Source organism: Drosophila montana, unplaced genomic scaffold, assembly GCF_035044405.1.
Source record: "Drosophila montana isolate Dmon_TW-CO22-7 unplaced genomic scaffold, ASM3504440v1 contig_2178_1, whole genome shotgun sequence".
Taxonomy (NCBI): domain Eukaryota; kingdom Metazoa; phylum Arthropoda; class Insecta; order Diptera; family Drosophilidae; genus Drosophila; species Drosophila montana.
Window position 1 is genome coordinate 2,582,362 of NW_026997075.1, and position 24,853 is coordinate 2,607,214.

At 42.2% G+C, this 24,853-nt stretch overlaps 6 protein-coding genes across 11 annotated transcripts; 3 read left to right on the forward strand and 3 right to left on the reverse strand.

Moving 5' to 3' along the window:
* Positions 1 to 15: 15 nt before the first annotated feature.
* On the reverse strand, positions 16 to 1,475 carry Vsp37A (Vacuolar protein sorting 37A). Of its 3 annotated transcripts, none has more exons than XM_064680696.1 (4): positions 1,325 to 1,475; positions 946 to 1,240; positions 739 to 890; positions 16 to 690 (listed from the first exon to the last, which is right to left on the reverse strand). In XM_064680696.1, exons 2-4 carry the CDS (start codon positions 1,193 to 1,195, stop codon positions 484 to 486), a joined length of 609 nt encoding a protein of 202 aa, XP_064536766.1. In that variant the 5' UTR covers positions 1,196 to 1,240; positions 1,325 to 1,475; the 3' UTR covers positions 16 to 483. The 3 variants fall into 3 exon arrangements, with proteins under 3 accessions (XP_064536766.1, XP_064536764.1, XP_064536765.1); XM_064680694.1 differs by having other exon boundaries at positions 946 to 1,217; positions 1,325 to 1,471; XM_064680695.1 differs by having other exon boundaries at positions 16 to 678; positions 946 to 1,217; positions 1,325 to 1,461.
* Positions 1,476 to 1,909: 434 nt separating this feature from the next.
* LOC135427284 (uncharacterized) lies at positions 1,910 to 10,152 on the forward strand. Of its 4 annotated transcripts, none has more exons than XM_064680699.1 (3): positions 1,910 to 2,708; positions 3,522 to 3,548; positions 9,972 to 10,152. In XM_064680699.1, the coding sequence occupies exon 1, from the start codon at positions 2,009 to 2,011 to the stop codon at positions 2,351 to 2,353; it is 345 nt and encodes a 114-aa protein (XP_064536769.1). In that variant the 5' UTR covers positions 1,910 to 2,008; the 3' UTR covers positions 2,354 to 2,708; positions 3,522 to 3,548; positions 9,972 to 10,152. The 4 variants fall into 4 exon arrangements, with proteins under 4 accessions (XP_064536769.1, XP_064536767.1, XP_064536768.1 ...); XM_064680697.1 differs by having other exon boundaries at positions 1,910 to 2,644; positions 3,286 to 3,548; XM_064680698.1 differs by having other exon boundaries at positions 1,910 to 2,644.
* LOC135427285 (uncharacterized) lies at positions 6,548 to 7,309 on the reverse strand. The gene is made up of 2 exons (XM_064680701.1): positions 6,933 to 7,309; positions 6,548 to 6,873 (listed from the first exon to the last, which is right to left on the reverse strand). The coding sequence occupies exons 1-2, from the start codon at positions 7,153 to 7,155 to the stop codon at positions 6,788 to 6,790; spliced, it is 309 nt and encodes a 102-aa protein (XP_064536771.1). The 5' UTR covers positions 7,156 to 7,309; the 3' UTR covers positions 6,548 to 6,787.
* Positions 7,608 to 15,424, forward strand: spdi (split discs). Its single transcript, XM_064680693.1, has 10 exons — positions 7,608 to 7,758; positions 9,736 to 10,785; positions 10,852 to 10,992; positions 12,107 to 12,283; positions 12,347 to 13,625; positions 13,685 to 13,830; positions 13,888 to 14,007; positions 14,078 to 14,408; positions 14,478 to 14,752; positions 14,823 to 15,424. The coding sequence occupies exons 2-10, from the start codon at positions 9,943 to 9,945 to the stop codon at positions 14,910 to 14,912; spliced, it is 3,402 nt and encodes a 1,133-aa protein (XP_064536763.1). The 5' UTR covers positions 7,608 to 7,758; positions 9,736 to 9,942; the 3' UTR covers positions 14,913 to 15,424.
* Positions 15,425 to 17,893: 2,469 nt separating this feature from the next.
* On the forward strand, positions 17,894 to 19,243 carry Lst8 (MTOR associated protein, LST8). Its single transcript, XM_064680883.1, has 2 exons — positions 17,894 to 18,121; positions 18,185 to 19,243. The coding sequence occupies exons 1-2, from the start codon at positions 18,005 to 18,007 to the stop codon at positions 19,013 to 19,015; spliced, it is 948 nt and encodes a 315-aa protein (XP_064536953.1). The 5' UTR covers positions 17,894 to 18,004; the 3' UTR covers positions 19,016 to 19,243.
* Positions 19,244 to 19,471: 228 nt separating this feature from the next.
* Gga (ADP-ribosylation factor-binding protein Gga) lies at positions 19,472 to 22,124 on the reverse strand. The gene is made up of 5 exons (XM_064680881.1): positions 21,943 to 22,124; positions 21,696 to 21,856; positions 20,988 to 21,582; positions 19,952 to 20,928; positions 19,472 to 19,884 (listed from the first exon to the last, which is right to left on the reverse strand). Exons 1-5 carry the CDS (start codon positions 21,977 to 21,979, stop codon positions 19,672 to 19,674), a joined length of 1,983 nt encoding a protein of 660 aa, XP_064536951.1. The 5' UTR covers positions 21,980 to 22,124; the 3' UTR covers positions 19,472 to 19,671.
* Between the last annotated feature and the right edge of the window lie 2,729 nt (positions 22,125 to 24,853).

The following is a 24,853-nucleotide window of genomic DNA, read 5'->3' on the forward strand; positions in this document are numbered from 1 at the left end:
AGTAAGCACGACAGCTGGGGCTAAACATATGTATATGCCTTTATTCACACGAGTTGCTTTGGTTAAAATTCTAAAATATAATCTGCACGCACGCATTAACGTTAATCTTTGTAAATATATTTAGGTCATACACTTTTATAATTCCTTAGTACATGCACATATTCTGTTGGGTAATAAATTATTTGGACAGTCGCACCACAACTAGCGACAATTACAATACACTGTTAATTATTACACAAATTCCATAGTAAAATATAACTAAGAACCATAATTTGATTGCCCTATCGACTTAACTGCTATAATTAATGATGTATATATATAAATATAACTAGATTTTACACGTTTCTCGAGCGAGCAAGTTCTACAATACGTTGCTATTTGCTTAATCTCTATATATTGCGGCTTTGTATTGAACAAAACAGTAAAACACAATAACGAGTTGGGCTTAAGTAGACGAGCAATAGCAGGTGCATAATCATCTACTTAAATGCCTGCACGTTCCAATGCGGTTAGCTGGGTGCCCAGCCGTTCTTCCTTGGCTTTGCGCTCAGCGCTAATCTTCTTTGAGCTCTGATACGTATTGAGAAAGGTCTGCACATCGATTTTACCATTCAGGAAATGCTCCACATGACGATCACAGTCGGCATCCGCATTAGAGGCGGCTATTTGCAATAGTTCCTGTATGAAAATCTTCTTATTAGAATTATCAATACCATTTAAAACTGTAGTCCATTTTACTCGAATGTGCTGTGGTGCATATTCCTCCGATTTCTTCAAGTATTTCTTGTTCAATAGGTCACATTTTTCACCAAGCGTTTTAAGCGCCGTGTAGTCGTCGCTGAGCCGTCTCTTTAGTTCAACTAGATGGGTGCCCTTGCTTTCGTTTTCACCTGTGTATAGAGTAGCTTTAGAGTCAAATTGTCCAAAATTTCGGAGCGAACTTACGCGATATGTTCTCTACTTGATTCATCATTGAATCAAGCTCTTCATTTAAATGCTGTACCACAGACATTTCCTCAATAAAATCATCAAAGAACTCGGGATCTCGATCAAGCTGCTTCAGTTCATCTAGCGACAGTGTTGACAAATTTGGCATATTATCGTCCTCAACTTTTGGTTCATTGACGCCATTGCTCTCCTCGTTGGTCAGTTGCTGCTGCTGCTGCTGCTGAGGCGTCTGCTGCGCAGTGGGCATCGTGCAGTCTGGCAGCAAATCGCTAAATAGAGTTTCCTTTCTGTACTAAGAGTTCAACAATATAAAAATATCATTAAAGCCTACTTTACCACATTTGTATATAGAAAATTGTATAATGAATGTACTCACTTATTGCTTGCTATAACTGAACGTATCTTCATAAAATTATCACTTCCAAAAATGAAATTAAAACTGGAGTTCTTTTTTTTTTGTTATATTATGTTATAACAAAAACAACATTGCATTCTATGAAGCACCGTTTGTTTGACAGAGTTGCCACGTTGTTACAAATTAAATACCAACCAACCGGCCAACAAATGAATATTTCAAATTCTTGTATTGTTTTATAGATATTTTTTTAACCATTGCATTGTGGTTAATTGGCAATTTTTGATGGGCAAGACCTAGTGGCGAACAGGTAGTGCTGACACTTCAAGAATGTTGAGAACCCTGGACAAATGGCGGTAAACTGCAGCTGTGATTGGGACCAATGCAACCACAAATTTAAATAATATATCAATTATCCAACTGTTGTTTTAAGATAACATTAAGGAATGAAAAATCTAACAGTCTAGATACTTCGTCCAGAACAATCGACATACTACATATGTAAAGGCTTACAAATTTGTTTACATTCATTTAATACAGCCACACTGTGACTATCTTGCCCGGTATTGGTAACTCTGCCAACCACGGTGTTTCTCATCTCTATTAGCTAACAGCTGTTTTTCATTATTTTACAATTCGGTATATCGCGCTGCTAAATTCGAGATCGGAAATATTTACATAAGAGTCAACGCAAAAACCTAGACAATGGCATTGTTTGAAATGAAGTGGCTTCGCCGTTTCGTACGTCGCCACACAAATCCGATACCGGAGCATCGTGCCGATTTGTGGAAGCGCCGCCTAAGCATTGGCTATGCAATACTAGCATGGCAAGCGTTTGGCTTCGTGTGCTACATGGTCTTCACCGGTCGCAACGACTGGGCCAAATACTATGGCTACAAATCGGAGGAGGATCTGGCACTGTCACCGGCACAGCAATTTGCCAAGCATATTAGAGTAGAAGGCTCCGGAAAAATTATACGTCTATCAGGATTTTCCAAAGTGGAAGAGGTACCCTTCGACTCAAACACCGTAGAGCGGGTGAAGGACTGATCATATCTGATAATTTAGTTGGTAATTTATCTAATGTAATGTGTTTTTTTTTTGTTGCAAAATAAATTTAACAAAACTAGTGTATATGGTATTTCGAGACACGTGTTGGTATTTTACCGACAACGAAGAACGGTCACATTGGCAGCGAAGGCAAACAGAAACAGACGCCGCTGCAGCAAACACAAACAATCAAAGCTAAGGCTGGTAACACACGAGCAGCAAAGGCATCTGCAATAATAATAACAATAATAGCACCAACAATATTGGCAAAAATCAATTAGGAACGCGTCCGTATGTGTTTCTGACAGTATACATTTAAGGCTTTACCGTTGTTGTTGTCAATACTGACCTATTTGTATGTCGCGTTGCATTTCGTCTATAAATAAAACAGAACAACAGCAACATTATCATCGAAATCTATTTAATGAATATTAATTGGCTATCAAGCGTGCAGTGCAGTCCGAGATGAAGACGAGGTCACAGAGTCTGCCTCTCAACCTCTCTCTATCTGTTTCTTTGTGCTATGACAGTGTTGTGTGTGTGTATGAGAAATAACGGGACTGCTGACAAACAACAATAACAAATGGCATTTGCACTGCTCTTGTCTAATTGGAATTTTTGTGCCAAAGAAATGCTTAAAACAAGCTCAAGCCGCAAATGATTGCTAATTAGTTGAATTTATTTTTTTTAAATTTGATGTCTTGCAAGGCTTCATTCCCGACACGCATACGAATCTCTAATGCAATTAACGTGCGCACCGCTGCCGACGTCGCAGTCGATGCCTGTGGTTGCTGCACCAGCTGTGTATAAAACATAAATGTGTTTTTTTTTCTTCAAATATATACAAATTCTTATGTATATAGAATAGATGTGTATGCACATAGTACATGTGTTATTTATGTGCTCTCCTTTTTATTTATTTTGTTTTATAGTGCAGTTCCAGAAGAGAGAGACAGAGTGTGTCTTAAACAACGTGGTCGTCTAACGGCATTTAAGTTTGTTAACAATTACAAAAGCAAAGTCAAAGTGCATATGCTGCAAACACACACAGTGGCGTAACACACACATATATACGCATTTATATGTATATATATACTTATATATATATGTGTACATATATGTATATGTATTGTGTGTACCGTTGATTGATTATTACTGTTGATTGCAGCTGCCTCTAACATTGCATCTCTTGCGGGTAAGTGTTGAACAATTATGACAATTTGTAGCTATGTATCTCTATTTCTCTTTACCCATCTCTGGCTGGCGAAATTGACTTTTATGATCATTAAAAACGCATTAATTATATAATTCAAGTGAAATTTTGTAAAGTTCACTTTCCAATTCTAAGCCAAACAACAACAGCAAAACGTAAATCATTAACTATTCGTGCATAAATATTAACAGAAATGAGTTTAGAAATGCAGCAGCAACACCAACACGACAAACGCCAAAAGAAAAACAACAAAAAACGTTAGTTTCTATTTTTACCTACATAGCTGAAGCAAAAATGAAACCATTTGTTAATAATTTATTGTGTATGTTTTTTTTTCGAGAAACGAAAGGAAAACGAACTATAATATGTTTTAACAATCGAATAATAAAAGAGCATTATACAAGCGCCGCGAAATGTTTAGCATATGGTAGAAATGCGAACAAAGCGTGCGATAAACACCCAAACATAAACACACATGTCAACAAAGCATATTTCGAGCATGAAAACTGGAATGGGAATCGTAATGGGGAGAAAGACTTGAAAGACATTGTATGCGGTATGTGGTGACAACGAATAGTCGACACCCTACCTCGCCTTCTAAACAACATTTAACGAATTATTTATCGATCAAACAACGATTATGATTGACGACCAATTTAATTCGATATATAAAACAATCGATTTACTAACATAGGTGTTCTCTACACGTATCTTATCAAAAAATTAATTCATTTTAGTAAAAACGCTTTACAGACAAAATTGTTAAAAGTCGACTAAAAAGTTCAATATGAGTTATCGTTACATTAATTGATCAAAAATGATCAATTAGAACTATTGACCGCTTAATCGTTTTTATTAATTATCCAAAAACTGCCGCAGATCTGAACGCCATTTAAGCACAGTTTTATGATAGATTGTTTGTAGCTTAATGCTGAAAAAAAATTGTTGTATTTATTATTTATCGTTGAGCGACCGTAATTGGCTTCAATCAATTGAATATTAAGCAGCTATTTAGTTCCATAACCGGCCATCCTTCTCGTACACCCCCAATTGTAGGGCAACGGGGGCGCACCAAAGCGTAACACACACATTGAGGCAAAACCGAGAGACAAACGAACAAACACGAGTGAATGCCCATGGACTGGACCGGCGGCGACTTGTGGTTTAGTGGTTTTGAATACCCTGCACCCATTAAATGCTGGAAATGGGTGCAACAAATGCCTGTCGAATTCTTCTTTTAAATTCAATCGAGAAGTGGTTAATATAATATTGGATTGGAGCATAAAAATGACCGTTGACGGATCTATTGACTTTCTTTCTTAACATTTTAATTGTTATTGAAAGAACAAAACTTCTCAGCAGGGTATCTAGCAGCCGAGAATGCTCAACGCAAACATTTCTGCTTATTTTTTTTAAATATACTTATGTCATGCTCGCTGGTCAGCCGACTGTCCGACTAGTTAACTGCCCACTGGCTTTCTCAGGTGCCGGTGCCAAAGCTAGGCGTAATGCGATCCGTTAGTGCCGCCCAGCGATCATGGGGTGGGGGTGGTGGTGGGGGCACCCACTGCGATGGAGGGAGGGGGGACGCCTTTAAGCAGCGATAAGTGACGTTTGTGTTCCGATGGTCATAGACCTCAACGAGTCTTCGGACTGGCTGGCCAAAAACCGAAACCTAAACAATAAAAAACATTTAAAAAAAATAAAAAAAAATAAAAACGTCGACGTAAAGCTGCAAAAATAACGCACAGAGCCGACGCGGTTTGTGGCTTTTGCGGTTCCGGTAGGCCCCAAACGTCTCTTTTTGCTATTGTCCGTCCGCTCGATAAGCTCACGACACGCTAGAAGCAATCGTATCTATATAATTTGGTCTCGGGGCAGGGGCCAGAGACGATGTAAAATGAAGACATCAGAATGGAACCCGAGTTATCTACGGTATCTAGCTGAGCCCATTCTTGGCTGCGACCGTCTGACTGTCTGCCAAATGCCAAAGAAGACAAAAGAAACAGATATATGTATAAAGAAAATGAAACTCAACTGTCATCAATGACGGCATTAAGCCAATGGCCGGCCGGCTTCTCAGTTGATTGGCCCGGCCCATGAGCCCCATCATCAGCGGCTGGGAAACGCTCCCATGGGTAACCCGACAATGTGAAATCGATACAGAAATGTGCCGTCCCCCATCCAGCTTTCGTCCACTGTAATGCTTCCCATTCTGTAGAGTTCAGTAATTGACGCCTTTTGTCCATTACTGACATTCCAAGAGGCGACACTAATATCCATCAGAAACCGTGCAAGCAACTCGAATAGATTTTATAATAATTTTAAATATGCTTAGGATAGTATATATTTAGCTGGACACGATTATGCATATTGAAGAAGTTGGTCGGCACATATAGAATGCATACCAAATTTATTTCTAATCTGCTTATAAGCTCATGATCCTGAAAATTTTGAAATTTCTGATTTGCTACTAGTTTTGCGAGTATTTTACTGGCTAAGCTAGGTTCCCTTTGCCTATTGCAGTTGCATATAAATTTAATCCAAACCAAACAACAAAAAGTTTTAATAAATTGTTTAAAAATCTTTTTGAGGGAAATCCAACTCCAACAATTATAAGCTTTGTTCCCAGTCATCTAATCATATTTTGGGTTATTAAATTTAGCCCGTATCTTGCATATGAAAATAGGTATGAAATGAAATATTTTCAGTACAACGGGCGATTGTAAACTAAAAATAAAATGGTCTGTTCAAAATTTTGAAAATATATGACGAAAAACAGTTGATACCATAGTGAAAAAATGGTTAAAATTGGCCTTACAAAATACCAAGAAACGACAAGATCTTCCACTTTTCGAGGCCAAAAATATATACATATCTGGACAGGCTGTTTCAGGCTGTTTTATTCGTCCTGATAAAGAATACACTATATATCTCTGTATCGAATATTGTTATACCCTCGCAGGTGTAAGGAAAACGTATTAGCCGATATAAGTATTCATTTATTTATAAATTTTTAATTGTGTATATTTTTCGATTAATTTTCATTTGTCATTTCTGACAGTAATTTGTTGAATTTGCTTTGATGAGAATGTGGCATTTTGTGGATTTGGTTTTATTAATTCGCAAGTTGATTTGGTGTTATTGAATAATGAACGATTCGATTCGGATTCAAATATCAATTTAATTGGTTCGTGCTTTCGAGAGAGAGCAGCTACGGGCTACGACTTACAAGTTGGAGCTAGGGTTGTATCTTCATTGGTCGCCTTTGCAATTTCATTGGAAGTATTGTTGGATTTACTTTTTTCTATAAAGCTGACGATCAATTGTGATCTTTTTGTGAAGTCAAAACTTTGCTATACTTACGCTCAGCCAGAGATTCGATGTTTTCTCTACTGGATATTACGTTTAATCCGCAACTGCTCCACAGTGTTGTCAGGGAGGATCCAATGTTCTCCAGCGCCGTCAACTTGTGTCCACCCTCGAATAGATCTGTTTGTTGTATGTCAACGTCTTTATCTCTTGTCTTGTCATCTGACACGGGGCCTCGCTTGAGGTTGCCGTTTAACATATTCTTCAAGAACGACATAATGTAGATCCAAATCGAGGAATTCCTTTGCCAAAACAGCACAGCAAAAAAGACACGTTTACTGTGCACCAAAAATTTTGTTTGCACAGAATTATTAAAATGGGACAACAAAAAAAATACGAAATAGTTGAACAGCCGAACTGTTTTGGTTTTGCCTATAATTTAAAATGAAATAGGCATGGGTCGGGCAAAGAACGTCGAAGTCAAATGGGAAGCCTGCTTGTTAACTATTAGATTTTAAAATTATTTTGCTTATTGCGCGCGTTATGTATGTGTTGTAAAGAGACAACAGACACGCCACGCATGCGCTGTTATCTAAATACATAACATTGCACTGTTATTAACAGGCGCGCGCGCCGAAGCAAACATTTTGCGTTTGCAAACTACGGTCACACTGCGTGCAGTTGACTTGGTCAGAAAACGCGCGTCGCGTCGCGTTCGCGTTTGTTGTCAGTTTCTCAGCTCTTTTTTCCGTGCGCGCTGTTTTTATTCTCTTGTCTTTTATTTTTTGTTTGTTTTTCCCCCTGTAAATACGTTCTAACTTATTTACATGACTAGCACTCTGCTCAGTATGATTTATGTGTATGTGTGTGCAAAAAGAAGGTATACAAAAAACCTTTTACAGTTATTTGTTGCAAACAATTAAAGGCGGTTATGTGTGTGTGTAAACATATCGAAATCCAGAGCGTGTGTACGTGTCTCCGTGTATGTCTCTTTGTAAGTGTGTGTGTGTGTGTGTTGAATTCATTGTTATGCGGTCGCAACGGCTCAAGCTGCTGTGCTGCTTGTTATTCTTCTGTATGAATTACACGCATGACATTCATCAAGTGTTGCTGTTCTTCATTTTTTTTTCTTAATTTACTCGCGTCTTCTTAGACACAACGACAGTTTGTTGTAGTTGTTGCCGCAGCAACAGTTTCATTTGTAATTTTGTTTAACATGCACGCACACACGCATGCTTACATCCTGCTTGTATGACACACTCGCTCTCCTGCTGCAACATGTGCAGTGTTGCAAAATGTGTGCTAAATGTGCGCGCGTGGTATGCATATTTAATTATTATATTAATTACTATTGAAACGCGAAAAGATTTCACGAGCTCAGTTCTCATTTCTTGGGCGGTAATTTGTAATTATCTAATGGCAATTTCACTTATCGCAATGCAAACAATAGATAAACTTAAACCACTCACACCACCGTCCGGTCATGTCTGTATTAAGACATACACATGTATAAATATTGCTACAAATGTACATATATGTATAATGACCCACGCACCTGATTTAACTCGCATGTTGGTTGCCTGTAATTAACGAAATTGCGACAGTCCAACAAAAATCAGATTTTGCGTGCATGATGTCATTTTTTATGTTTGTGTTTCAATTTAAATGTCGCTGTGTCGCCAAAAGTTGAAAGCCTTTAAGCAAAATAAACACAACATTTGCGTGTACGTCGTGTGGGCAGCAGTAGATTCAGTTGAGATGGAAAGATGTGTCCGCAAAAACTGCGATATTCTTGACGTCACAGTTGTTTGTATCTAGGGTTGCACAAATATAAGATAAGGGCTATCAATTGATTAAACTAATCAATTAATTATAACATTTTTAATAATTTAATTTGTCCTTTATTTGTATATGTAATGCGTTTATATTTTTGAATGATCTGTTTAAACGATCAGTTTAATACGTCATCTTCGGCGGGTGTGCAAAATGTGTTGCATCTCTTAGCACAACCTTAGTTCACAATATCTTAAATATTCGGCCGGCCGGCCATAAACGGGCTAGAAGCCGTTTTTATGATGCTTATGTATGAATGTATAGTTGGCTTGTATATATGGGAGATTGCGAGTAGTACTTCCCCATCTTATTGCACATTTCAAGTACTCAATTCGCTACATGAGTAATCAACACGCTGGCCACATTGATGACAATGAAAAACGAACCATATGAGCAAATACACAAACAAACTGACAAAAGCATGCATTGCATATACAGGCATATACGTTCGACATTTAACTAGACGTCAACGTTTGCAGTTTGAGTCGCATTTGTGCTTTGCATTTCAATTGCGAATTATTATTAATTGCATATTAATGATGTGGCTGTGATTTTTCTTGTTTGTTTTTATCTTAATGGTTCTGACTTGCCCGCTGTTAGTTAACATTACAGTGCGCTGTTACTCTCTCACTCTTTCACTCGGCTAATCTTACATTCTTGGCGTCTCCCCCACTTACACATCTCGCACACACGCTGAGAGCGCGGCTCAGCAATAACAACAATGCATGCGATTGTCAGAGTCAACAACAATAACCACGGCAGCAGCAACAACACAAACGAGTTATTGTTTTTAGTTGGCATGCAACAGTTGCGCGCTGTTTTATTAGCATCTGCTTTGAACTTTCATTCATCGTTGGGTTTTGCCACTCAATCGCCTTCACCTGCATTGCATTAAATGCGAAAATGGCTTGCAGAAATTGTACTTTCTTCTCTTGCACATTAACTGGCATCAGTATCGAAACATACCCACATAAATAAATAAAATGAGCAGAGTGTTAAAACTAACTTAAATGTGTGATAACAGCATAAACAGCGATAACGATTAATTTTAAGAACGATTAAACGAACGACGACGTTGCCAAAATATCTTGAAGAGCAACGATAAATAAATAAATAAAAAAATAAAACAACAACTATAACAAATTCAATCAAAGTTGAAAGTTAATGATTAACGTTTTGCAAACTACCAACAAAAAACACAAACGACAAACGTAGCTAACAATTCCACAAAATGATTAAATTAAAATCATTATTCCGCAGAGGACAAGGAACCTCGAGTTCTGCCTCCTCCAATAACTCATCGCACAAGCAACAACCGCAGCATTCCAACAACAATCGACAGAAATCACAGTCCAGCACATCCCTTAACACAGCGCATGAGCAACAGCAACTGTCCCAACAGCAGCAGCAGCAGCAGCAACAACAACAACAACAACAACAAGCACTGAACAACTCTGCGTCAGCAGCGACAACAACAACATTTTATTCAAATCACGACGCGACCTACGAACGCGGCGTCGATGTGGGTGACGAGGCTGCGCTGCTGCTGACAACACAACAACAGCAGCAATTGCAGCAGCAGCGACGCCAGCCGCAACAACAGCTGAGCAATACGTTGCCGCAGAAGAAGTCAAAGTTTAAAGGACATAAGCAGCCAAAGCAATTGCCGCAACAGCAACAACAACTCGAGCAGCAGCAGCAGCATCAACTGATGACGTCCATTGCTGCTGTCCCAACACCAACACCAAATAACAGCAACAGCAGCCACAGCAATAATAATAACAACAGCAGCAACGGCGCATTGGCCGCATTGCAAGATGGCGGCGTTGCTGCCGCTGCCGCTGCTGATTTCTACCAGCAATTAGCAGCAGCAGCAACAACGACAAGCGCTGCAGGCAACGGCAGCAGCAACAGCAGCGCAGCAACGAACGCGTTTCCAGCCGCAGCAGCAGCTGTTGCCGTTGCAGCCGTTGCCGCTAGCAGCTATCAGCAGCAACAACAACAACAACAGCAGCAGCAGCAACAACAGCAACAACTCATCAACAACGAGCAACAGCAACAACAACTGTTAGAGGTGCGTTACGCTAAGCAACAACATATTAAACATATTGAACTAATCCAATATTCAACACAATTCCAGGCTAACAATAAAATGCAGGAGCTGCACAAACAGCTGGAGCGACTTGGACGCGAGCAACTGCAGCTGGAGATGCGCATCACAGAGCTGCTGCCATACCAAAGCGAGGTGACCAAACTGAGGGGTGATCTGCTCAAGATGCAGGTAAAACAACAAAACGAAAAGAAGAAGAAGAGAAAACTACAGTAAAAGCCCGACTGACAGACAGCTCCCTTAAATCAAATTAGCTTGAATCAATTTATGTTTTCCTCGAAATTGCAAACGCCTCAATTTGAAAGATGCAGTCAACCAATTTTGATCTCTAGAGATCGAACCACCACCATTAATAACCAAATTCCAGTTTGACAGTTTTGTCAGGACAAGAACTTATAAGTGAGCTTTCACTGTAGTCACCCAGACAGCGTGTCGGTTCGTCAACTAACCACAAAGGCTGTCAACTGTTGTCTAACTATTGCCTTGTTGTTGTTCTCGTTGTCGTTGTCGTCGTTGTTGCTGTTGTTGTTGTTGTTGCCATTTCCTATTGATATTGTTATTAGTGTTCGTTTTGCTCTGGAACTGACGTCGTTGCGCTTCGTTACTTTAACCAATTTATTGACATTCAATATGTTCCTATATGCTCTGCGCTCCTTTAATTGAGAAATTGTCGCTCGGCGAACGCCCAGCACAGCACAGTCAATGCGAAAAGTATGCACTCAGAGTTTCACATAGTAAATTATTAGCCATACATTTAGTCGATTTAATACCTTGAAAGAAACTTAACAATTTGTTCAAATCAGGGGGGCAAAATCTTGTGAACCAGATTTTCCACAAAACTTGGTTTTTACCATATAATAATATAATAGCATGTTGTCGAAATTTTCATATAGGGCTTTATTTAATGTCTACTCAAAATAAGTGAGATAAATCGAATGGTGGCGACACGAGATATTCACGCTTGGGAACTGAGTCTTACTGAAAAGATTGTTATTTGGAGAAACAAATATATTTAATTTCGGGTATTTTTTTCCGGCAACTGGTTTGCTAAAGGGCTTGGTTAATATTAAGAAATTAATCTGGAATTCTGGTTTCGGTTCAAACGTCGCCTTGTTGAATGGATTATCATACAAGGGGTTAACTGAAACTCACATAGTTTTCATTCGCCGGAAAACTGTTGACACATATAATTAGCACTCAGTATTATTTTTTTTTGCGACGTTATAAGAAGCAGCATTATAAAAATATACAATACGCTCACCTGCCAGTCGCTCTCTGCTTACAGAATCAACAAGAGAAAACACAAATGGAAATTGGCAATTTGAAATATGAAAATGAATCTTTGCGCAATCGTTTGCGGGACGTTGTTAACTCGCCATTGTCGGACGCGGAGAAGCACCAGATCATCCAAGACTCGCAGCGCTTGCATAGCTCAGCACCCGCCTCCATAGCACTGCCCAATGTAAGTATTTATATACCTTTCATCATGTAGAGCACATCTCATAACAAACACTCTAATCCGTAGATAAACGAGACGGCGCATGATGGTACGCCATGCCTCACGCCGGACTGGGACAAACACTCGTCGTCTAGTGAGATTTCAGTAGCGTGCCTGCAGGATAAGATCATACAGATGGAGGAGACGCACTACTCCACCAATGAGGAGCTCCAGGCGACGCTGCAGGAGCTGGCCGATCTACAGACACAGCTGACCGATACGCAAACGGAGAACGAACGTCTCGCCGAGGAGAAGGATGTGCTCTTTCAGTCGCTCTGCCGTCAAACGGAAATGCTTAATGAGTCGCGCACACAGATCAACACTTTGCAGGAGCTCCTCCTGCGCGACACAAAGCAGGCGGCCGAGGTGTCCACCTCGGAGCGGGAGAAAAAGCTGCTCGAACTGGTACAGACATCGCAGGAGGAACGCGAGACTTTGTTGCTCAAGCAGGAGGAGTTGAACGCGGAGCTGGCCGAGCTGCGGCAATCGCGCGACGCCGTACAGCTGGAGCAGCAGCGACAGCGTGAACGGAACGCTCTCCTTGATTCACAGCTGGATGCGGCCAATGCGGAACGCAAGCAGAGCGAAGCGCAACTCTCGTCGGCCAAAGAGGAGATCTCACAGCGTGCTATTGAGATAAGCAGGCTGAGCACACTGTTGGAGAATGCGCGCTCCAAGATCGAAGAGCTGGAAGCGGATCTGGCGCGTGGGGATAAGACTGATCTTAGCGATGTGCTCGATGCGGCGCGCCGGGAGAAAGATACGCTTGAGGAGCGCCTCGCCGAGCTGCAGGATCAGTGGTCGCGCAGCCAGGCGGAGTTGCGGCGATTGCGCGAACAAGTGGCCGGTCTCAGTGAGGAATGCAAGGTAGCCAAAAATAATGCCAAGTGCGCTGTGTCACATCTCGAGTATCGGCTGGAGCAGCTGCAATGCGAAAAGGATAAACTGGCCGGCGACTGCCAGACACTAGAGGAGCGTGTCGCCGAGCTGCAGGTGCAATGCAAATGCCATCAGGAGGACAAGGCACAGCTTCAGGAGCTGCTGAGCGAAACGCAGCGACATTTGGGCGATGTGCAGCTACAGCTTAGCGATAGCGAATCCCGCCTAGAAAAGGAGACACAGCTGCGCAAACGCGACGCCGACGAATGGCAACAGTTCCAGGCGGATCTCCTAATGACAGTGCGAGTTGCCAACGATTTCAAGACTGAGGCGCTCAGCGCACGCGAGCAGCTGGTGCTCGATAACAAGACGCAAAAGGAGAAGATCCGGCTACTCGAACAGCAGCTGGAGAAGCTAACCAAGCAGCGTAAGTAAACAAGGCAAACCAACTGTTGTGCTGGCAAATTCTATTTACCTTCCTTACAGAACTGCAGCAGACGGAGACGCAACAATCGGTGCTGTCCAGAGTGCAGCAGGAGATGGCCTCACGGCGCAGCAAACTCAGCTTTAGTCGGCAGGATTCGCGACTCTCTGTCAAAACGCTGATCGAAAGCATCGAGAACAACAAACAGGTGAGCAAAATTCTTTCACAAAATGCGCCAACTTATCTCTTGCATTCCATACTACAGCAGGGCAAGGCGGATGAGACCGAATCGCATTATAGCTCAACGTCCAGCTTAAACAGCGGCACGCCCGAATCTGGCAACACGCCCATTATATTGCCCGTAACCAGCGATTGGCACGACAGCGTAAGTTTTTCTAAATACTATAATGTGTGCTCTTAATTAAATAACATTTTTATTTTCTTCATCCGTACAGCTGCGCTTGCCCGTGCTGCAGAGCAGCAATCTACATGTGAACGTTAACGCAGCAGCAGCAGCTGCAACACCCACAACAACATCAACAACAGCAGCTAACACTACCAAAGCAACACAGCAGCAACAACAGCAGCAGCAGCCGCCGCAACTGCAGCAGCAATTGTCGCAACAGTCAATGACAAGTGCGACATCATCATCGCAGCCCTCCACACCAAACACGCCCAGCAGCTTGCAACAGCAGCCGCCCAGTCTGACAACGCCAGTGCAGACGCCCAGCAGCGCCCTCGTGAACAGCCTTAGTTTTGGCAACGTCTCAAAATCCTTCATCAGCGGTAGGTGGTCGCCTCCAGCTGGTCTTAAATTCTTTTAAAGTTTGTTATTAATGTAATATCTATGAGCAGGTGAGCGCAAGGATCCGCTCAATATGCTGGCCAAAAACGGTGGCTCAAAGCGAAATGCGCTGCTCAAGTGGTGCCAGAATAAAACCGTTGGCTATCGCAACATTGACATCACGAACTTCAGCTCATCGTGGAACGATGGGCTCGCATTCTGCGCCATACTACATTCCTATCTGCCGGATCGCATACCCTACGACACACTCAGTCCGACCAACAAGCGGCGCAACTTTTCGCTAGCCTTTGCCGCCGCCGAGTCGGTGGGCATTGGCACCACGCTGGTGGGTCCACTCAGTACTTTCATTGGCTATAAATTTCTAAATTAATCGATCTTAATTTATCTGCGCGCAGAACATCAACGACATGTGTCAAATTGAGCGACCCGACTGGACGCAGGTCATGTCCTATGTAACTGCTATCTACAAGTACTTCGAGACGTAAGCGACATCGCGCCGCAGCTGGAGAACTGAATCTGGAGCGGATGTGCACACACCTTTTGTATATGTATTTTCTCACTATTACGTATTTTGGGGCAACTATTTATTTACCACAAGTATCCACGCATTTGGCGCCCAGCAATTATCTTTGACGCGAGTCCTAGCCTAAACAAAGCAGATTCTTAACCATAGTGTGTACTATGCTTATCTTTTATTTTCTTTAACCTTTTTTTTTTGTCGAGCAACTTTTTGTTTACTCATAATATAGTTAATAGAAGTGTATTGTCAGGTTTATACGTTTGCGCTGCAATTGAGGCAAATTTTAATAATTATTGTCAAATCGCCGATTTCAGAGTTTATTTTATATACATACGCATACGCATACGCATACACATACATATATATACGAGCATAGGAAACCTAGAGAAATCGAATGGCCGATTAGCTTTAGTATATTTATTATAAAACAAGAAAATTATTTTAAACTCTATTAACATTAAACTGTAATTATTTAAATGCTCTTTTTTTTGTGCAACGTCCATCTGGTTGTGTATACTAATGATCTCCACTGAATATACCCGCCACGCCCAAATCCCCCCATCATAGTTTGAAAGTCACTGCCTTAGCGTTACAGTTTTGAAGTTACCAAACACATAATCAATGACTGAGAGCATCTATTACAGAGCGTCGCACAGTCGGTTGCATCCAACTACAAAGTGCTTGTTTTAATCTTCAGTTCAAAAAATACCATCGTAAGCAAAATAAATAAACTTCGAAAACGACATATTTCTAAATATGTAGATAATATATTCAGTTAATATAATATATCGCTTATTTTCTACACTTCTCTCATTGGATTGAGAACTGCCCCGTTTCAGCTTTAAAACTACCACTATTTATCCCAATCTTCAATTCGCATTGCTTGAACGTATTTCGGCGTATGAAGCTTAACGCTAACATACTTCCGGGAGTTAATTGTGATCGAGAAGTGCCGTCCTTCGGCCTCCATTATGAATCTGCTTCGCCGCCCGCTGCATGGAATGCGGGCCTGTATAGTTTCCAGGACCTTTCGTGGAATTCGCCTGCCCAGTACGTGAAGTCTCCATTCCGATGGTGCAAGGATCCATTCCTCTGGAGCTGCGCTTTTGGCGACCTCATTGGCCGGGTAAACTGTCGAGGCCGTCATCCCAGGTAGAGTTACCGGCATGTTGCTGCTTACGAGATGTCGACGAACCTCGGAGGAAGTGTTCCGCTCCGACTCTAACAATGGCGTTTGATCATTCTGTTTCGACGTTGGTGACTCTCTACGAAGATCTGGCGGGGATTTCTGCTGCGCTGGGATCACGGCAGTTAGTGGGCCGACCCACGCTTTCAATTTCAGTTTCGCCTGGCAGCACTCTAAGGTGCCTTCTACCCCACATAGAAAGTCCATGCCAAGGATGACATCGTACAACACGGTGGGAAGCACCAACATCGGCATCATCACTTGTCGTTGCTCCAGACATATGCAAGCCAAGATCGCCTGAGAGACTACCTTTCTGGACCCATCAGCCAAGCATATTTGTGTGGCCACCGCTTGCCGCCTCTGTGCACAGGTTAGGGTTTGTGCAACTCGTTCGCTTAGCATGCTGCGAGATGCTCCCGTGTCGACTGTGGCATCCATGTACTGGTTCTCGATGCTGACCCAGAGAACGATACGGCCATTCTCGTAGCGAAGTGCTGGTACTAATGGTGGGGATGGGTCTGTGTGCGCACTGTCAGTTACCTCGATGCTGGCGATCGGCAACCATGGACGGTGCGTAGCCCCGGAGGGGTACGACTCCGCCTGATACGATTCCACTTCTTGGATCATTTGGTTACTCATATCTGTTCATGTTCTTGTTCTCCGCGACTTGTCTTTGCCTCGACGCTCTGTAGACTGCCAACGGCAAAGTACATGTGCACAAATATATACACACATGCATACACATGTACATCCATATGTACATATATGCCTTTTGCTACCCGACTGCCGGACAGCGCTGCCGAAGCTGATGGTAGCAGCGCTCGTTCTCGCCTGCCATTGGTTAATTATTTCTCGCACACCAGTTTTGAATCCTACAACTGCTCGCGGTTGAGTTTCTAATTCGCGGTCCAATGTACCGTTAGATTGCAGCTGCGCGATTTTGAGTTCGTATTTTTCTGTTCGAAGTACCGTTAGGTCGCAGTCGTGCTTTTTCGTTCCAAGGAACCGTTCGTTTTTCTGCAGAAGCGACTTTGCGTCGCCGTGTTGTCGAATATGCTAGAGATGGCATACATGTATGTATGTACTGTACATATGTACATATTTTCAAAAATATTAGGCTAACTACACAGGGCTTATTTGTGCAGCCATACAAATGTAATTTAACGGCTACTCATGCTATTATACATATCAGTGTGACCAATTTCCTGGTCATCTCTTTTTTCTAAATAACTGCCGGAACAAATTTCAAACATTCCCCATTGGAAATCTGTCCTTTTATAGATTTCATTATTTTTTATTTATTTAATAGTTATATATGTACATATGTATGTATGTATTCTGTTGTCAAGTAACGACATACGTATGTATGCATATGTATGTACATACATCCATACATACATATGTCCATGGAAATACTCAATTTTTTTTATTTTAAAAATGATAGACGCAGCTGCAAAACATTTTTGAGCAAAATTGGTTGGATAACAAAGAGTATCCCGTTTTGTCAGATTTTAACATTTTCTTGCCCTTTTTTCTTTCTTTTTTAGATCGATCTGTCCTTTTATGAGCGATATATGTAAGTTTTTATCACTGATACAGATTACAAATTTGTGCGCCTATACAATTTAACGAGAGTACTTAACGAAATACTAAAAATATTTTGCACCTCAACGAAATGTTATTAAAAGTTACATTGAGGAGTCGTTCCTTAAGTGTGGAGTAGTTCTGTCATAAATTCAACTGTTATCTTCGATAGGTTCCATCGATAGTTTGCAGTTCTAGTAAGAATATCCAAATTCTTTAATAAATTTTAAAGCACGGCAATGGCAATGATCAAACTAAACAAACAATAACAACTAAAGAGTGCTGCAATGGAAACGACGGAAGATCAGCTAATACTGGCCACTGGTGGATATGACCACACCATCAAAGTGTGGCAGGCGCACACCGGCAACTGCATCAAAACCATGCGCTTTGTTGAGACATCGGTAAGTGAAGCTGAGACTGAGTGAATGCATTATTTATATGTAATTCATATTTATTGCAAATAGCAAGTTAATGCATTGGATCGCACGCCGGACAAAACTCGCCTAGCCGCATGCGGATATCAGTGCATACGACTGTACGATTTGGAGTCCAATTGCACGGCGCCGGTCATTAACTTTGATGGTGTACAAAAGAATGTGACACGGTTGGGCTTCCAGGAGGACGGCAATTGGATGTTTACTGCCGGCGAGGATCATCGTGTGCGCATCTGGGACATGATGTCAGCTCCGCCACACTGTTCACGTGTATTCGATTGTCAGGCGCCGGTGAATGCTGCCTGCCTGCATCCGAATCAAGTGGAAATAGCGATGGGCTCGCAAAATGGCGGCGTTTATCTCTGGGACGTTAAGTCGGAAGTGCACGAGCAGCTGGTGCCCGAGGTGGATGCATCCATACAAGACGTGGCCATTTCCCCAGATGGCCACTACATGGCGGCGGCCAACAACAAGGGCAATTGCTACATTTGGCAACTGAGCAGCAGTCCCAGCCAGCATCTAAGCACAATGAGTCCCAAAAAGAAAATCCAGGCACATAGTCGTTCCATACTGCGTTGCAAGTTTAGTCCCGACTCGCGTCTACTGGTAACCACCTCGGGCGATGGCACTGCCTGTATTTGGAAAACGGAGGACTTTACCAAGTGGCGTGAGCTCTCTATTAAAAATTACTGGGTCTGGGATGCTGCATTCAGCGCCGATTCCAAATGGCTGTTCACAGCCTCGTCTGATGGCATTGCACGCCTTTGGAAGTTGCACACCAAAAACTGCGTGCGCGACTACACGGGCCATACAAAGGCAATTACGGCTCTGTCCTTCAAAGACGAGATTGTAGCCGACTAACGTAAGCATAGCCTTAGCTCTAGCTGTAAACTTAGACAAATAGGAAGAGAAAAAAAACAGTCATTTGCATTATCCACTCTGGCTGATAGGCCTGAAGCAGATACCATCTGAATAAGCTTCAGGCTAACCAAAAATTCCAAACGTTCTTGTCAATTACTCGAGCGAAATATGATATGAATTTCTGTCAGCCCGTGCGGATTATGAAAATATAACAGTTGGGATACTGAAGCACACGCTTTGGCAATTTTTTGGAGGCAGTCGGGTCCCAGGCGCCATGGATTTGGGAGAAATACTGAACTGAATTGAGTTCTACCTCTAAAAATGCGCTTTTGCTTTTGTAGCGACATTTTTCATACATTTTTTATAAAATATACTGCTAATATATATATGTATATGTATGTATATATATATATATATATATATATATGCATATATATATATATAAATATATACGCATAAGGGAATGCAATTTAATAAAAATCCTTATAGGCATACAATCAATATAAGTACACATAAATACACAATAATTAATAATTTGGAAGGAGCTTAATAATCCAGTGTGACAAACAAATCAATAATGACTGGGCCGTTTTTCTTCATAAAAGAAAACGAAACGGTACGAAGAAAAAAAAATGCAATTGACATTCGCGACGATTTTACTCCACATAGTCAATGCCTTTTGCAACAATTGACTCTTTAATAGGATCTGGATCATCGCCCAGCCTGTAGCCCACAATGCATGTGACATCCACCGCCTTGCCTGTGGGATTCAGCAGCAGCATTACTTGATTAATAGGCGTTGCTGGCCGGAACGGCTTGTGCGCCGCCATTGCGTTGCCCGTGGGCGGCAAAAGGCGCACCTTGCAGGGCTGCGAGCAGAGAATGGAATGAGACATGGATTCGTTAAGCTGCCAATGCGATGGATGAACTACCCACCTTTTTAACGCTCGCCTCGAACTGGAAGTCTTTGACTGGTTGGCGGCTTTTATTTTGGGCCGATATCACAATTACTGACACATTGTGACTGGGCCGCTCATCTGTAAAGTTTAGGCATAGAAGCATATCGTCATCGTCCAGCATTACACGCTCCTCGCCTGTGGCCTGAATGTTATCCAGTTCGATGCTGATCTCGCTAAGATGCTTGGTTTCTTTTGTGGCAGCTGGAGATGCCTCCACGATCTTCTCCTCCTCCTTTGCAGGCTGCGGTACCGACTGCACCGGCACCGACTGTGCTGGCGTAGCGCTCAACAACGGCACATCATCCAATGAATCCGCAGTTGATTGCTTTGCGGGCTTGACTTGCATGCGCTCGCGAGCCAAATCGTTAAGCGTCAATTTCTCGGGATCACGCTTAAAGCTGCCCATGCGTTCCTGTGTTGGCAGTATCTGCTGGAACAGTTCCTCACTTAGCATATCGATTTCGGGCATTTTGCGCGGAGCGCTAGACTTCTTGGTACCATCTGCAGCGGCACTGCCATTGGCCAGGCCATCACCGGCAGCGCCGTTGCTTTCGTTTTTCAAAAGGCTGAGCACCTGTGGCTCCAGCAGCTCACCGCTGCTGGCATGCTGAAAAGGCTCTGCGCTTTGCTGTTGCTCGTCTTTGTTCTCGGTCAGAGCGCTGCTAAAGATGTCGCTAAGATCCTTCAAAGCATTAGGCTTCGAGCTATTCGATGCAATGGTTGGCTTGGCCACGGCTTCGCCATCGCCATCCCCAAGCAGCAAATCCCCGAGCAGTTCGTTGAGCAGTGTCGCATTACTGGACCCGCTGGCAACAGCTGATTTCGATGTAGCTGTTGCTGCAGCTGTGGCTGTGGATTGTATAGCTGGGGTAGTGCTTTTTATAGGTGAGGGCACCAGTTGCTTATAGCGCGCCATAACTGTCATCAGAGCGCCATTTGTCTCCAGCGTTTTTTCTGCGAAGAACATGGGTAAATTATAAATATATACCAGCAAGATTGCGACCTGAACTAACCTATTAGCTGAGCATCGGACTCGCCCAACAGCTCGGGCAGATGCTGAAAGATGGGTTTATGCTTCTTGCAGCTCTGGTAGAGCTCGTGTATGGTCTCATTGACATCAGAATCGCTGGGATTGTAGCTGTCCAGCATTTGGTTGAGCAGCTGCATGGTCTCCTGCACCTCCAGCAGTACGAGGCGATGCTGAGCGAGCAAATCATTGCGTCGCGCCTCCTGGGCCATGCGATATTGAAGCAATAGATTAGCGCGCTTAAAGTTCTCCGGGTCCTGACTTTTGATCAATTTGGCGAACATGGCCTCATCCATGGTGTTGAGCACGCTCTCCCGCTTGGCCAGCGCAGCGGCTGTTTGGCTGTGATCGATGTCGCCCTCTTTGCGCAGCATCTCATAGGCATCCCGTATCTTTTGGCGCTGTGGAAACTCGGTGGTCCACAGCAGCAGGCATTCCATTATGCGCTGCTTCACCACAAGCGGAGTTATAGCACCATCATATTTCGTTGACACCAATCGTATCAGCTCGTTGAGAAAACGGAACTTGGCTGCCTCATCCTGGAAGACGTCGCCGCATTGTGTCATGCATTCCTCCAGCAACTACAATAACAGTTTTTATGACAAAGAATAATTGAATGCCTAAAATGGCTTTGTGCGAGTGCGTGTGCGTGTGTGTATGTAATTGATAGGGTGTGTGTGGCGGTCACACTTACCGCAATTGCTCGAATTGCTTCGTTCACATTGGTCGAACGAACTTTGCCCACAATCATCTCCTGCGCCTTGTGCACCAATTGGGTGTTGCTGCGTACCACAATGCAAAACATTTGCACGCCAAGTTCGTCGACTCGTTCCTTTGTCGGATTCGTTGCACGATCTGCGTTAGTGCAAAAGGTGCAAAAAGGGGTATTTACAGCTAAAGAAAAATCCGAAACAGCTGAAGCTTCACGTAGTGAAACTCACCCAGCATTTCTATCATTATACTCTCGTCGGTTGTCATCTTTACATTAAATGCCGTTTAACGGATGAATTTTAAATACCAGTGGAAAATTAAGGAACGTACGTTTTCCGGCGATTTTAAACAACAATCATATTGTTGTTCTTGCTATTATTGTTAGAGCTGTGCATTAGTCTATTAATTTATCGATAGCAAAAGTATGTTTTGGGCTTTGGTTTGCAGTAAATAATATTGCAATAAATTACTGGCGTTTGGATAGACATAACACTGTTATGCCAATGAATTTAGGATAGCTCTTTTTATTTATTGTTTATATTAATTACTAATAACATTATTGACAATTTATTGAACACAGCCCAGTAGGCGGTATTTTTATTATACCTATTCAATTCCTTTTGTAAGAAAGCCGGGCATCGATAGTATATATCGAAATCAATTTGTTATAAAGTCAACAACAGTTAGGGTATTCGATCAACAGCACTGTTATATAAAAATTGTATCATAAAACCCATTCTTGTTTTTTTTTTTGAATAAAAACTATAATCACTAACCATACAATGCATAGACTTGTCAAATGTTAAAATAATCGGATACCGATAAATCGTCAACGACTGAGCCCCATGGGTGACCGCGACCATTTTAGTGTGCCCAGACAAAGTAAGACTGCTGAGAGTGGCAGCCGAACGCCGGCCTCGACAGCCGAACGTTCAGTATGAAGCCGCATCCCGCTCAGCGCACAACGTTGCTGCGGCTGATGCTGTTTTGTAATATACATATGTATCTTTTCAGCCCAAATACATACATATGTGTATATGCGTGTGCAGAGTGCCCCTCGCTCACACTTATTACTTTGCGCACTTGTGTGCATCTCCTTCTCCCTGCATAGCTTCTCAAAAACCCCGAGATCTACAAACATACATACATATGTTTGTGTTGTGTGGATGTGCGCACAAGTAGATCGCGGCGTTTGTCGCCAGCCAGAGATTTTTTCTTCAATTGTGTGGCCTTTGTGCCTGTGGTGGCAAAAGGCACACACATTCAAATGCTCTATCATGTATTTCTTCGTCCAGTCAGGCATAATGAGAAGAATCTGATATATTTATATTCATTAAAAACTTAAATGACCTAAATGATATATTTATGTATTATATTTTAATTTTTTTGTTTACTGTGGGGACCAATTTTGCTTAAAATTAAAAAAAAACTAAGTCGTATTTCTGCAAGGGTAATTCTTCGTCGGCTTGTCGAATAATTTAAGAAGAGACCAAACATTGAAAAGGTTAAAATTTTCGACTTGCTACTTGTGCACACGCACACTCTTTCGAGTAAGCAGTTGTGTGACATTATTTAAGGGGGCCTGTGTTCATGTGCAAAACTCCTATTTTCATTGCTTGTTGTAAGGGTAAGGGTACCTGAACGTTGGCATGTGTGCATAATAACTTTTTGAGCCTGCCAAGCACACATACTTACACACTTTTCTATATGGATGGAAGCATTTATGCGTTTGTGTGCGTGTTGGTTGCCTGCCTGCCTGCCCGATGCAAATTTGACCAAATTTGAAGTTTTTGGCATTTCTGAATATCGAGCTCTACACACAACACACACACACACACAAAAATGTGTGCGAATGAGCCGATCAAGAGTTTGTCGTGTGACAGCGATATTTTCATCAATGGGTGCGTAAATTTGGGCGACGGTGGGCTTGCGGCCGCGTAAGCCACAAATGTGTGAACAAATGGACAAATGGATGCAGACGCATGCTGCACATTCTTATCGTTGATTGCCTGCCATAAAACCCTTTAACCCAAAATGTTTACAATGTCGAAAAATACATTAAAAGATCACTTGCATTTTTTCCATATCAAAGTGCAAACGAGCGGCAATTGCGGTTCACCTGTTTTCGTTGCCTGTTCACATATGTGTGCCTTACGCGGCCGCAAGCCCACCGTCGCCCAAATTTACGCACCCATTGATAAAAATATCTCTGTCTCACGACAAACCCTTGATCGGCTCATTCGCACACATTTTTGTGTGTGTGTGTGTCTGTGTGTAGAGCTCGAAATTCAGAAATGCCAAAAACTTCAAATTTGGTCAAATTTGCATCGGGCAGGCAGGCAGGCAACCAACACGCACACAAACGCATAAATGCTTCCATCCATATAGAAAAGTGTGTAAGTATGTGTGCTTGGCAGGCTCAAAAAGTTATTATGCACACATGCCAACGTTCAGGTACCCTTACCCTTACAACAAGCAATGAAAATAGGAGTTTTGCACATGAACACAGGCCAAACCCTTTAATAATGTCACACAACTGCTTACTCGAAAGAGTGTGCGTGTGCACAAGTAGCAAGTCGAAAAAATTGAACATTTTCAATGATTGGTCTTTTCTTAAATTATTCGACAAGCCGACGAAGCATTACCCTTGCAGAAATACGACTTAGTTTTTTTTTAATTTTAAGCAAAATTGGTCCCCACAGTAAACAAAAAAATTAAAATATAATATATAAATATATCATTTAGGTCATTTAAGTTTTTAATGAATATAAATATATCAGATTCTTCTCATTATGCCTGACTGGACGAAGAAATACATGATAGAGCATTTGAATGTGTGTGCCTTTTGTCACCACAGGCACAAAGGGCACACAATTGAAGAAAAAATCTCTGGCTCGCGACAAACGCCGCGATCTACTTGTGCGCACATCCACACAACACAAACATATGTATGTATGTTTGTAGATCTCGGGGTTTTTGAGAAGCTATGCAGGGAGAAGGAGATGCACACAAGTGCGCAAAGTAATAAGTGTGAGCGAGGGGCACTCTGCACACGCATATACACATATGTATGTATTTGGGCTGAAAAGATACATATGTATATTACAAAACAGCATCAGCCGCAGCAACGTTGTGCGCTGA